We start from the raw sequence: 14,915 nt of genomic DNA on the forward strand, positions 1-14,915 counted from the left end.
GTCGGCTACGTATTTATATCTTCGACTATACAAGAGTCACGCAATTAAGAAGAAAATGCTTGATTGTGGAAATCTGTCTTAGAGCAAAAATATTTCATACGAATGCAACGCGTTCATACTTATCGTAAATATATCGTTTACTTCTCAACGAGGATTTTTCATTTTCCAGATAACTAGGTTGTCCTGTTTGTTAGGTTGAATCGTTCTCGATGGCATGGATGGTGAAAGGCGATAGCCATTCCCGTGAATTTCGCCGAACGCGTGATTGTTCGTTGCGTGGCATTAAATAATTCAACGACCGATTTTGGCGAGGTTGTCGCGCGTTGTGCACACGGAGGTCGATACACGATCCTCCAGGTTATGTGTGACCTCCGTTGTGTCACCGAATAATGGTAGAATACCTCTAACGCTGTGGAATCGACGACAATTGATTCGAGAACTAATTATACAGCATACCCTTGAACAATGCCGGCTTCCGCAACGCCGAGCGTTTGCCAAAAATCCATGAACAATTTTTCGTTTCCAAGTAATTCTACCGTAAGACTGCTCTGTCGAAATTCATTCTAACTTTTTCTTCGTGTTATTTAGATATACAGCGGCTATTTGTGGTAATTCAATTTGACGTTTTAGTTCAAACCGTAGTGACGTAACCTTTCCTGAACTTTGCTTTTAATTTACTAAAAATTGTTTAATTTAATCTAACCTAAGGGATTGCCAGTGTCAACATGTGATTCTTGTCACGTTTTTTTTATCACGTTCCTCTTACAACCCTCGCAACTAATTTTCACAAAGTCACACAGTTTCACAAAATTGTTTTTACAAAACATTCTCATTATCTCGTACGAATGTAAAATTATCATCGATCGATCGATTTCCTCGACGATTTTGACTGCTAAAACGTTAAACGATTTCAATACTGGAGTTTCGGTACTCAAATTTCCTCCAATATCTTCCAGGAAGAGATCTCGTCAAAAACGGAATTTCAGCGTGCAAATGCTTGAAACGTAAATCTGTTTTGGAGCATTTCGCGCGCGCCTGGCTATTCAGCTGTTATAAGGACACCTTCGATGTCTATGAACGAGGAAACCGAATCCTCGAAGAAGTAGGTGCAGGGTACAAAAGTAGCTCGAGCTATGCGATACGATGCAGACGTGTGCATAAACGCCATCTGTTCCGTTCTCGCATTACGTGAATTCCGTCTAGCTAAGCGTCGTCGCGTCGTCATTTTTAATCTAAGTAGCTATGGTGTTTTGCAGTTCGTTTAATGTCGGTATTTAACGAACAATGGAATAGAATACGAGCTGGCATTCCTATTATCGATTTCCGCCCAACCTACTGCGAAATCGCGTCATAAACCGTGACCGTCTGACTTTCAATTATCGCTTCTTCCTCTGCGATTTTCATCTCTTGTTTCCTCAAGCTGCATCGTCTCTGAGGAAACGACCAGATACCATTTGGTATGTCGTAGTCGCTGCACGTTTCAAACAGTGTAAAGTCCACGATAAGATATAGTTATTTGAATAATCGAACTATCAACATCTTAAAACTCAATCTTAAATTTTGCATAGAATAATCAAATTTTGTAATATATTACGAAACATCATTTGACGTAATAAGGAAAGAATGGAAAATATCTACCTTGGATGCAATAAGAAGAAATAAAAGAAAATAGGAAAAATGAGAAGATAATTCGAATAATCCTATGATAAATTTGTTTCGAATCAGGGAGAAGACATTTATTACTTATGTAGTATCGGGGCCAAAAGGCCTAAGGTATCGGCCGAACCGTAAACAAAGTTGCAAGAGCCGCGGCATCGTCAGGTACATCAATGTGTCGTTGGGTCTTTTTAAGTGGACAGTTTTCGTGGAAAGGGCCTGCGTGACCCTGGCCATGGGCGTTTCGGGACACGTGTTCCGAAGGACGGGAAAAGGCAAAGAGACGCTAAAGGCAGAGTTAGTTGAGATGCCGGAGAAGACGGATGCAAAAGGTGTGCAAAGTGTGAGTTAAGAAGCGAGAGCGAGCGAGTGTAGAAGCCGAAAAGTGTGAATCGGGAAGTCGAAAATCGCCTATGAGAATACGCATTGTAATCATTTCGTTGCTTCGAATATCATTTATTAAATCAAAACATCATTACTTGTCCCTTCCTCTAAGACCCATTCAGATACTACATTTATTTATCTCGAGAAATGAATTTTTACGATGAATTTACATTTATCGAAACACCGTAGGAATGTAGACAAAGTAAGTAGATCAGGATCTTTCAATCAATGGAAACGCAAACACATTGGTATTTCACGACAAAGGAAAATGGACTTACACCGGTTTTGGGGTAAACGGCCCATAGGTATATGAACTAATAGAATAAACAGCGAAATAATTTATTTGCAGAAATAAACTAGTACACGTATGCTACTGAATTGCGATAGTAATTGAGATTATTAACATTAGTTGAACAAACTTGTCTTCCGATGAAAAGCAGTTTCATGCTCGTAGAAAAGGAACGGTCGGTGAGCTGCCTGTTACAGGATATATTTCATCGTTTATCACGTCACTAAATAGTCCTTTTACAAATGTAAATCGTGCAGAATTCCTCGTAATCAAATTTGGCGATTTACAAATTACTTAGCTTACCTTAAATATCCTTAGCCTATTCAACAAATATCATTCTGTACCAACGTTCAGTCCACGCTGAAGCGAGAGAGAAAAAGAGATAGAAACGATAATTTAGAAACTCGTTTCGTTAACGTCGTTAAAAGTCCTACAGGAAGATCGACAGCGTTCTAGTATAACATCGGTTTAAATCGTGATTCGTTGATTTAATCGGAAATGATCGGTACGGGGCGGAAGTCAAACAAAAGGTTACGTTCCAGCGAATCCAAACGAACGTACTTCAGCTGCATAAATCGTAGATATCGGTCGAACAAGGTGCTCTTCGTGTCGTGAATCTTCAACCGTGATTAAATAACGTAGCAATTTTCCGTAACGTGTGAATTAATTGCTACCCTGTTAATCCTATCTTCGGTGCGTTAAGATTTCTACACGGTTCGCGAAGCCGGATATTTAACAAACGAATTAAATTTGTTAATACTTAATATGTGTAACGTTCGACTAGTACAGAGTTTTAAAGTTCTAGCGTTTCGTAGAGTTCTTAAAGTTCAAATATCTCAAAGTACAAAAGTTCTTATTTAATTCCAAGTGCAAAGCCCGTGTCGTTTAGTTTGTAGCTCGAGAACTGTTGCTATGTGAAACGTTTATAAGTCCAAACGTTTTAAGTCCAACAATTTGCTACTTCGTGCATTCGTTATGTCGTTGGTATCACGTCCAATCCTTAATCCTGAGGATAACATTATGACACCTTGCTATGTCCTGTTCTAAACATGCTGTGAAGTTTCAATCAAAACAGCGATTAACATTAAACGAATGTTCCTTTCCTTTTCATTATCGTGAATTCTCTGTGAAATGCTGTTGTAACGATCGTCGTAAAATAGTTATTAGCGCGACAAAAGATATCGCGAGAGAACAGTCGCTACGATCCATTTGGCGAATAACGCGGTTGCTTTGAGCCAGCCGTGAAAGTAGTTGTAATTAGTAAGGTGATAACCGTTTTGATTAGCGGAATCCTCCGGTAATTGTCTGCAGCGTCGGAGACGCGTGACGAAGGGCCGAGTTCCTTGACAAAGCGCAACGAAATTGCTCCGGGGAAATTTATTTAGCTTCCGAGCCTGTTCCAGGCTAAAAGCAACGGAACCGCGCAAGATTCATAAATGTTCGCACGCGTTTAAAAACATTATGCAATTTAACTTTAGAAGTTCGTGTATTCCGTTAAGTTTGAAATGGACTACCCATTAGATAGAGTGACACTCAGACTAATAACATTACGATACGCTCTAATTTACCTTCGCTTGGCGAACACAGGGAGACTAGGTGACTTCCTGGTATAATCTTCTCGCAGAGAGTCATCTATGGTTATATTAACTGCACACAGCCACTTGAATTAATTGAATTCAACGTCAGCTCTCGCTAATAACGTTTCTAACTTCATCGACCTTTCTCCAACGTCGACACAGTGAGTACTCTTCTCGGTGAACCACGAAGACATATTCGAGGGACCGCGATTCTAAAACCAGCTACGCGTGTTTTGTTGGATCTGTTGTATGTCTCTTCGGCATCCACTGAATCGTGTTTACGATGAGACTGTGTTATCATCTTGACCGGTGCAGCAGTAAACAGAAAATATCGTTGCCGTATATTTTGCCAGGTCGCTATAACGTGTACGCTTGATAAGAAACCTGCCATGGCTAAAACGTCGTCCGTGCATATTCATTTTCAGACTAGTTTGAAATTTTACTAATAGAATAGCGACACTCGTGTCTCGTTACGACACTAACGAAACTCTAAAAGGTATCGTATAACGTACATAATATGTTCATAAAAGTTTTGCGTGAAACCGTTCGAGTACGTTTACGAGCCTGTGTATGAATAAAGAAGTTGTTGCATCCAAGAGATCATGTATCCAAGAGATGACGAGTTATCTCGTCTCGCGTTACGTTAAAGACTTAATCGTGTCTCACGCGTTTCGTTCTGCAACCTTTTCTAACGCGATCCATTCTAACGTGCTTGCAGAGAGATGTCACCAAGTCAACGACCGAATTCATCGACAACGAGCAGGTGACTAGTATGGTAGCGCGGGATGTCGTTGATGACACCAGGTTTGACAGATTCACCACCTCGACTCCCAGATCTCCAGCTGATACTCCACAGAAAGAATCGCCGGAACGACCTGGTTATCCGCGAGGAATCCCTGGACTGCGGGAAGACGATCGACCAAAACCGATTCCAGCAGCTGGGAAGCCGAGTCGACCTCCGCAACGAGAACAGAGTCCCGGGGAAAGGTTGGTATACAGATTTAGAAGTTAGCTAGAAAATAGGTTATTCGAGCGTGTTGAAATTGCTCCGCCTTTTGAGGACGCTGGGGCAGCATCGACTCGAAGCAGTCGATAGGCATAGAAAACGACGTTCGCTTGGCAAATATTGAAATTTCAAACTGATTTTAATTAAAGTCGAGCAGCGTAGAAGCTTCGAGTATTCTATAAATTGCCAGCTCGAGTGTATACTTGGCTGTTTTATAGGGAGGAGATCGGGGGAACTTGGTGCAAAACGACGAATTGCTCATAGATATTTCCCAAAATCGATATTATACATATCGTTTGTTAGATTGCGTATAAACGAAGAAACGTATTTCTTTGAGCGTCATCGTTGGACTACGGACGTTTCAGATTTTTGCAAATTCAGATTTTTATTCGTACCAGTGCAGAAACAAAAGCTAAAGATAGAGACGTTTTTCATAGTTTAAATATTAAATGTAATACTTCACTTCCTTATATTTTTCTATATTGTATGCATTTTATACATTTTTCACATCTAAATTTTTCTTCCATTCAACTTCCAGTATGTATTGCTTCTTTGATTAGAATTTTCTTTAAAGTCGATACAACCTATGACAATTTCGTAACCTCGTGACCAACTCTTCTTTCCCAATTAAATTTGTCAAGAAAGAGACAAATGAAAGTTTGAAATTTCCTCGAAAAATAGCAAAATGAAATTTATTAAACGTTCCAAATATTTGGTTCCAGATATACTGGCGCCAGGCCACAGACTCCAGGAAAAGTTCGTGACTATGTATCCCCGACAAGAAAACCAGTGCCCGCGGCAGGGAAACCAAGTCGCCCCGAGGAAAGACCTGGCAAGGTACCGCGTGCCGATGAAACGGTGCCAGGCGCTAGCAAACCGACGCAACCCGATGAGCAACCAAAGGGACCTGGCAAACCCGATGAAAGGCCAGCCGCTGGAAAACCGAGCCGACCGGAGGATAAACCGGAGAGATTTGATGACAAGCCGAAGAGAGGAGATCAGACGCCTGACTCCCTCGAGGAGGACGATGTTCAGCCCGGAAAACTACCCAACTACATACTGTCCAAGATCCCTCTGAAGGAGCAATGCATCTGCGAACTCTGTACCTGCGGGTGAGAATTTTTAATTTCAAAATTTCTACATTTGAATTTCAATCTTTTAATCTCTAAATTTCAAGATTTGAAATTTCCAAGTTGAGGTATGGTGGTATGGCGAATATTTTGTTTAAAAGCGTTGAATTCTGTTAAACGAAAATAAAAGATTCTGCAGTGTCCGTTTGGTTTCCTGGAGAAAGACAAACGCGAATAAGCATCGTCTTTCTTACGAACATTTTAATAATTTTATATTTCGAACTTTGGATTTCATATGTGGGACGAAGATATTGAAATTTTTTGAAGAGAAAGTAGCAAAAATAGCAAAATTAGCAAACTGGCATTGAAGTCTTAATATCAAAGCACGACAGCGCTGAAACATCGGTATACAAAGAACTCACGAATAAATTTATTTCATCCGAGGAACGTTCGTTTCGGTTGAACATTGCGACGTGACCTAGTTTCGGGCCAAGTTAACGACATCGGAATACAAAACGTGACGAGGTTGAAGATGCAAATTAACGCGAACATTTGCAACGATTTGAATCTTTCCCGATGCTATTCGTCCGAGCGAGCTGTTTTTTCAGCTTTTTCAGCTTCTATAAATGAAGGCCAGGTTCCGATAAAAGCTCTAATTAACGTCGCGTCGTTGCACGTCGCAATTCAGCTTAGTCGTTTCGTTCAATCAACTATCAATTTTTAACACAAAATCTCATCACATCCGCGAAGAAAGTTCAGACGGAAGAACATCCGATCTATTAGCATCATCTGCCATTTTCCCCAAATATATATGCAATTAAAATCTACTTCGTGGAGAATGGAATTGTTATTCGCGCGAATCGTCCAGCTATTTATTAGCCGTTTGCTCTATCGATTACGGTCGTTCTCGATTCTTCGCTCCGCGAAATCCATTGCCTTACATCGAGCTCTTATCATCGTCACCGTGATCATCGTCAACATTTTTCGAGACATCCGAACGTATTGTATAACGTCGTGCTCGTCCCGCAATGGATCCACACGACGTTTTAAAAAACGATTGTAAGAGTCGTTTCGTTCTTTCAATTCGAGCTTGCGTTCAAATTACTCGAATCATACGAACACGAGCTTAAATTTAAGTAACACGACTGATCCAAATAACGTTTAACAAGCCCGAATTGGTCAAGAGTCATTCCGAATTGCTTGTAATTTTGCTTGACCAATATGAACAAATCTTAAATGCCTGTCACGACGATATTCCAACGGTATACGACAAAATTCAAATGGAACGTCAACGGTATCCTTGCTGCGGACGTTTTTTCGAATTCGATGATGATATTCGGACGTGTTCCAGTATGGTATAACCTGGAGGACCTTGATCGTATTATGAAACAGCTCGTATGCATATGAAGGGAATAGGCGCGTGTACGCGCCGCTTAAAAGTGGGACAGCAGACAAGCCCTTCTATGGGAGCTTGTTTCTAGCCAATCGCGATCGGCTGTTCTCTCTTCTTCCTTATTCGAAAAACGTGCCGCGTCCTCCCATAACAAGGTGATCGCGATACAAATTTAAGGTGATCAGCTTGGGACAACTGGCGCGATTCGTCGCGATCCTCCAAGGGTATCCATTGTTCAGCCAAAAATCAAGGATATCGATGCTCGTAGCCGATAAGTTACGTTTTACCATACATAGAATACGTGGAAGGTGATTGAAAACCGGACGACAATGAAGTCGAAAGCGGTTTCTCGCGATCGAGTCGAACTTTAATCGAGTCAAGGACGATTAGAAATCACGCGGCACCAAAGACGGTACCAATTGGGTCAAGTCAATTGTCTTCGTTTAGAATTATTCTCATAATAGATCAGTCAAAAAGCGAAGAATAGAGATAAAAGAAAATGTATTCCTAATGTTCATTTATCAAATGAACATTACGAACTTTCGGCGTTTAACTCGTTTACAGAGATAAACACCTCGTTTAGAGAGATACAAATGGTAAAATAAATGGTAACAGATAAGTATGGAATATATTAGAGAAATTTACATTGTACGTTGTAAAATGTAGAATAAATGATCGGTTCGATGTTTTGGAGTAGATCAATTTATTTAATTTATTACGTTATCATTTAATGTTTTACGTGCACAGCTTAAGCGTTTTGCACGCGACCAGCTCGCACTATTTTTGCAATCCTGTCACTTCGCCGCTATGTTCTCTCGCAGAATTAAATTAATGTTATTAGTAAAATTTCATGTAACGTTAACAAGTTCGGTAACGAATCAAAGGAAATTTTCTAACGAATGTTTACGAATAACAAAGCATCCATTATCTCGTTTGACGTAAATTCGACGTAAAAGAATAAGAAAGAGTATAAAAGAGAAGTCTATGATCCACAACTGTATGATATACAACAGTCAACAAATATATTTTCTAATCCAATCTTTAAATTATTATCTCGTTTGTTTTACAGTCGTTTAAGAACCATTACATCGATCAAATCAAACATGTTAATATCCAAAGATTAGACTCAAAACTGGCAACATGATCTACTCGATCCATCGCCTTATTTGAACCTTTGCACTCCGAATTTTATTTCAATTTCGTTACCAGCAGCTCCCAACGCTTTTAAGTGTTTTATTTGAAATTTATTTTAACCAAAAAATAAGACAATTTAAATAAATAAAGAAAGAAAGAAATTCACTTAAATACCAGTTTTATTCACACTATCGTTGTATTTTGTAATTTTTAAGTGTATGATATATCTTGAAACAATTTCCAGGATGCAATCCTGGTTTTCTTTCGCACGTTTCACAAAAAAAGGTGCGACTGAAAGAATGTCCAGTGGGACTCGACAAAGGAGCTTCTCAGATAAAAACTGATGTCGAGTCACGCTCGATAAAGCAGTGCAAAGGGTTAATTCTTATTTTACGGACTCTTTTTCCACCAACGTCGTTAGTGTATTCACTTGTATCGATCCACTTGTATTCCTGAAAAACAATTTGTTTATCGCGTGGCCAAACTCTCGCCAATGTTCGGTAACGCGGCACGCTTTAATATTTGTTCTCTGTGAACGTAAACAAGATCGGTGTGGGCGTGCGGTAAATTGCACCCGATAAATGTAATCTTGGTTCTCGCTAGATCGAAACGCTTGACCCGGATCGAACCGAATGCAACCGCGAGATCGGGGAAAATTGGTTGAGCGCTTATGATTGAGAGAGTAGCTTCGATTGCTAGCCAGTGATAGTCTTCCGCAACGATGATTTCTTGTGCCTGATATTACCTGTGGAATATCGCGAATACCAACAGTATCTATTACACGTCCGATCCATAATAATTAAGCCTTCAGTTGCGACATCGAAATTGCATTCTGATGGAAAAACATTATCTTGTTAACTTCAATGGGCCATGATATCATCGTGTTTTTTTTGTACTTGTATTAAGAGTTTCCTGGTGATACACCTACACAAGGTACGAATTTCGGCCATGGTTGGTCACAGAAAAATATGAAAATTGCTCTGCACAGTTAATAATGCAGATTGGCTTTTTCAAACGCTTGACTGCTATTGTTCCATTAAAATACTTATTTTTCAAGTATTTTATATCGGGTGGTGTTTCATGTTCGGCGCGATGGAAATGATCGATGATCGTTATCACTGTTATTATACGTATGTTTTGATATTAAAAAAGAAAATGAAATACTCAACGATATAGATCAAAGGTTAATTAATAATATGACGTAGTAAGAAACGTTACAATTTTCATCCGCTGTTCGATGGTTTGAGATATTCCAGTCCTCGAATATTCATATTCGAATAATTTTCTTAAAGTTCTAGTTGCTAGACTAGAATATCGTCAAACATATGAAAACGATTTATTATTGTTATTAATAGAAACAAGAGTATAGGTTGTACCAATTCAAAGTGATTGCGCGCCGAATCGATAAAATTAGCAAACGCGAACCGCGATTATCGACGATCCATTTTAATCGATATTCAATTTTATGCGGGCTGTGTGGCGATTAGCGTGTGTGCACGCGCTCGAACCGATTAAAACAGAAAGCCGCGATGATTATTCGGTGCTCATTATTCTCCGAGGTGTTGTCAGGATTAATTGGAAGCTGGTTATATCGAATCGAATGCTGGCAAAAGAAATCCCGTTTGCGTGATTCTTTATCTCATTGAGTAAGGAATTACGCGGCAATTGGATCCTTCTGACTCTCTCTCTCTTTCCTTTCAAATCCAGCGTCCTGTTACGATTAGTCAATTTACTTGAATTCCATTGTACTAGTCTGAGATTAAATAATTTAACTTGGAAGGAAGTGGTTACGTATGAATGCTAAACGTTAATACTACGATTCTAAATGTATTTCTATTCGTACTTTATTATAATAGAAGTAATCGTTACATAATAATAATAATAAAAACCTGTTATATGTAGCGAATCGAAAATAACAGTTACTTTGACAATTTTTTAGGGAACCAGTATCGATAAATACGAAACTATATATAACACAAATATAAAACAAATATAAAGCTGAGTAGTTGGAAGGGCTTGAATTTCACTTGAAACTTGGAATTCATATTTCGACCGAGCGAAATACGTAACAGGTTCACAGTGGACTAGTGGTTTCAAATTGCTCGCAGTTAACTAATTCGACCGGAATGCTAAAGCAAATAAAATATTTCATCGAGTTTCCACACTCGGTTTTATTACTTACGCCGTTTGATTTCAAGTCGTTCGAGTTCAAGCAATGAGACTGATCCGAACGAAACTTTAAAGGCACGATACAACCTCGGATAAACCATCGTTTTGCATCGAAATTTGGCGCGCGCACGCGCGCCTGCTGTGTGTTCTTTCCATCTTTTTTCTGTTTTTCCTCCTCTTTTTTTTATCTTTTGCAAAGCCGATGCATTCGAACGCATCGGATACGTGCGGTGAATCGCGAGCAGGATGCTTGCGAAATCTCTCTTTGACAGGTTTCCAATTTCCAAATGGCCTGCCGCGAAACTGAATAGATAAAGCCTTTGCACGGTCGTGTACTTACTTTAACGCGCTAATAAAATGTTTTCTGTTCTAATTAACCTTAGTGTGTCCAATCTTGAGTACGCTTTTTTGCGTTTCTTTTCAAAGTTTCTGTATTTTGTAGCCAAAGCGTGGAAAAGCCGCTCCGAATTCCAATTTTATGTTATTTTTACGTGACGTGTATATTCTGTATAATTAGCATTTTCCACGTTGAAATTTATGCTAAAATTATCGATATCGAAGCTTCGAGCTTACCTCTAATTTTCAGTTCTAATTAAGATTGTGTGTCCAATCTTGAGCACGCTATTCTGCGTTTCTTTTCAAAGTTTCTGTATTTTGTAGCCAAAGCGTGGAAAAGCCGCTCCGAATTCCAATTTTATGTTATTTTTACGTGACGTGTATATTCTGTATAATTAGCATTTTCCACGTTGAAATTTATGCTAAAATTATCGATATCGAAGCTTCGAGCTTACCTCTAATTTTCAGTTCTAATTAAGATTGTGTGTCCAATCTTGAGCACGCTATTCTGCGTTTCTTTTCAAAGTTTCTGTATTTTGTAGCCAAAGCGTGAAAAAGCCGCTCCGAATTCCAATTTTATGTTATTTTTACGTGACGTGTATATTCTGTATAATTAGCATTTTCCACGTTGAAATTTATGCTAAAATTGTCAATATCGAAGCTTCGAACTTACCTCTAAGCTTGTCGAATAAAAACAAGAAAAAAATAAAAGCAGCATTTTCGTTGCCCGCGTAAAAGTTAAAGATCGTAGGTTCTATGAAAGATCGGTGTTCTATGAAAATAGACAAAATCTGGAGTAGAAGCATTTCGTACGATTAATCGTTAGCATTTTCGGAACGATCGCGCATCAAGGTGCATTTATGATGTTCAATGTTATACATTTTTAATCGTTGATTGTGTTACGCACCGCGTCAGTCTGTCATCGATATTAAACGCACGCCAGGGGGTTGGAAAGAGGAACGTGCGTTGGCATTTTGACAAGCTACGCCCGCCTTAATTGACATGGAGATTGCTGTATCGTTGCGCGAACGTCGAACGATGTCGATATTTCCTTCGCTCGTTAATTACCAAATATGGTGTTCTGAAACAATAAATATTATCGAATCATGTTCGGTTAGTTACATGAACTGATGAAATTGGTCGAAAATCATGCGAGATTTCGCTAATAGGAAACGTAATTTTCATTTGTTCCCCTTAAATGTATCGATTAATTATATTTACACATTCAATATCGTATGTTCATTTCGATGCACGATGTCTCGTTCCGATCTATTATTGCAATTACAGCAACTGCAATTTCGAAAAGTATTTACACCGAGTAGACAAAAGACACATTGCTTACAGAAAATCGAAACGTACACGACATATTCGTATTATTCCTAAAATTTCTAATTCTCCGAATACTGGAATATTCAAAAAATTCGATTCTAAAAGGATGGAAATCCCACGCGTATCCCAATGAAAAGAATAAAATTATTTAAACGCGTTACACCGCACTTCGTATTTTACAATCGTCATTTCGATATTATTATTGTACGTTAACATTTCTAACGCACAGAGTAATAGAAATTTTGCGAATAGTATAAAAGTGTCGCCGATGTAACGATTTAAACGGCGTCATAGTCTAATCTAATACGAATGACCTCCACGGCACTTAACGCATTGAGAAACTCGACTGAGGACGTTGAACCAAACCAGCCGCGTCTTACAGCAATCCGCTATTAACACAACATGAATGTAATTAATCGGATGGTGGTGTGAGACTTGGACTGGTAAACACGCGTGTCTCAAACGGGACAGGATACAAAAGGTTCTATCAAGGTTGACATTTCCATAATGTACGATTGATCGCATAGAACGATCGTACGTACAAGAGACAAAGCACAGTTCGATAATGGCACGAGGATTTATACATTTTTTTGCCGACTAACGGTGATGAACGAGTAATCTGATGGATAGGAACGTGGATTCGATTCGAAGCGTATTTCAATTACTTAGCCCGATGAACTATGTACACGGAATCTAACGAAGCGGTCGTGAACATGAAACATGCAACTCGTGCTAGTACGACAATGGTCACGTGCGTGACTACGGTGACGTTCACGACTGCAATACCAGCCAGTTTATCAATGGGCCAACACAGGTAATCTAGCACGGCCGACGTGCATGAATATTCGCGAGCCACGTTGAAATCAGGCTCGATGTCCAATTAGGATTCCCTACTGACGAGAGATTAGTCGTTACACTCGGCAAGGATTTCAGTTTCACGGGACAATTAATTATTTTTCTCCGTGTTCCTTAAAATTACGGGACATTCTATAAATATTTTCATTAAAAATTTTCCACGTGAATGTTTGCAAATCCTGGGCAACAGCCCTAAGTCACGTAGCAGCAATAAATCCGTAAGTCAACAGATGTAACGATCAGTTAAGATAATTCAACGGAAAGATACTCTGGTTTTTCAAACGGAATTTCTAAAAATTCACCGATTATAATTTATCGTTAGATAATATCTTTGCGTCATATGGGAGAATTATATCGAACACACTTGGGCCATTTAGCCGTATTGAAATGCATAATTCGACACACGTCGATTTCAAATTCATATTTTATCATAGTAACTATATATGTTATTCGTTGGAAAGTCAAAGCACAGCCACCTGATTTGGTTGGGGCAAAATTAAAAAATTTCCAGTTGCTGGTTTATCAATGAGCCAACGATCCTAAATATTATATTTTCACCATATTCCATCGAGCTACGACGTACAACGAACTCTTCTAACTTTTCTATATCATCGTCGATGTTGGAATTTTTCAGACGACATCGCTGTCCGCACAATCTGCCACAAGATCACCTTGAGATTCCTCGAGATGGCCCCGTCCACGCGGTGACTTCCTATCGCGAGGAATTCGACGAGAAACACGTCGACAGGCAGACAGTGTACCACCAGGAAGACCATCTTCGGATGGAAGGAGAATTCATCGGAGAGAGGCGAACAGACTATGTGGTGACGAGGGGCGAGAGAGCACCGGTAAGGAAACCGCAGGATAACCTGAAACCGGAGGGTGAGTTCATCGGTAGACCCAGGGAGGAAGCTCCAACGAAAGGAGAGAAAGCTCCAGTGAAAAAGCCGCAGGATAACTTGAAGCCAGAAGGCGAATTCATTGGAAGACCGAAGGAAGAAGCCCCGAAATATGGAGATCGAACACCTGTCAGGCGACCTCAGGATAATCTCAGACCGGAAGGAGACTTCGACAGTGAGCTCCGTTTCTAACAAATTTTTTAACTCGTGCGAAATCGAATTTTTTGACGACTATAACAAAAAGTTTCGGTTTATCGATTATGAATAATCGCTGTACATTTTTCCTGATTTTATAGAGAAAGATATAGCGCGAACTGAGATTTAGAACATCGATTTTATCAGTTTAGGCTGTTCCTTTTTAATAGAAACTTGCATTTTCCCCCGACATTGTATGAACATTGAGGATCACTTTTTTAAAGAGAAATCTGAAATTTCGAGAAACGTAATATTAAAGATACCATAAATATGTTCATCTGATCAGCTGATCATCGAGAAATTTTAAAACCTAAAATTCGTGTGATTTTCATTTGTCGTCCTTATTGTAGTCAGATCTTTTTACTATAATTAATTCGTATTGTCGTAACATTTAACTCGTATGTGTAGGTACAACCACCACGGAGCTGGTGTTCACCGGTACACCCGGTGAACGTCCCAGACCAGTACGTCGCAACACCTATACAAAGGTCGAGGGTGAATTCATCGACTCGACCACTACAAGATCCGAATACGTCGATCATCGAACGGTTCAACGTGCCGAGATCATCAAACGTACGGATAACCTCACAGTGGGAGAGGGTGAATTCACAGTAAGTAATTTT

The 14,915-nt window shown here is 39.4% G+C and overlaps 1 protein-coding gene across 1 annotated transcript in view; it reads left to right on the forward strand.

Moving 5' to 3' along the window:
• Positions 1–14,915, forward strand: part of LOC100650708 (titin) — a 38,283-nt gene that overhangs the window by 11,277 nt on the left and 12,091 nt on the right. The window contains exons 2-5 of the mRNA XM_048413897.1: positions 4,625–4,893; positions 5,635–6,024; positions 13,833–14,272; positions 14,701–14,903. Of these exons, the coding sequence (XP_048269854.1) occupies positions 4,625–4,893; positions 5,635–6,024; positions 13,833–14,272; positions 14,701–14,903 (1,302 nt within the window). The remainder of the gene's footprint in view (positions 1–4,624; positions 4,894–5,634; positions 6,025–13,832; positions 14,273–14,700; positions 14,904–14,915) is intronic.

The sequence above is a fragment of the Bombus terrestris genome, chromosome 2 (genome assembly GCF_910591885.1).
Source record: "Bombus terrestris chromosome 2, iyBomTerr1.2, whole genome shotgun sequence".
Lineage (NCBI taxonomy): Eukaryota > Metazoa > Arthropoda > Insecta > Hymenoptera > Apidae > Bombus > Bombus terrestris.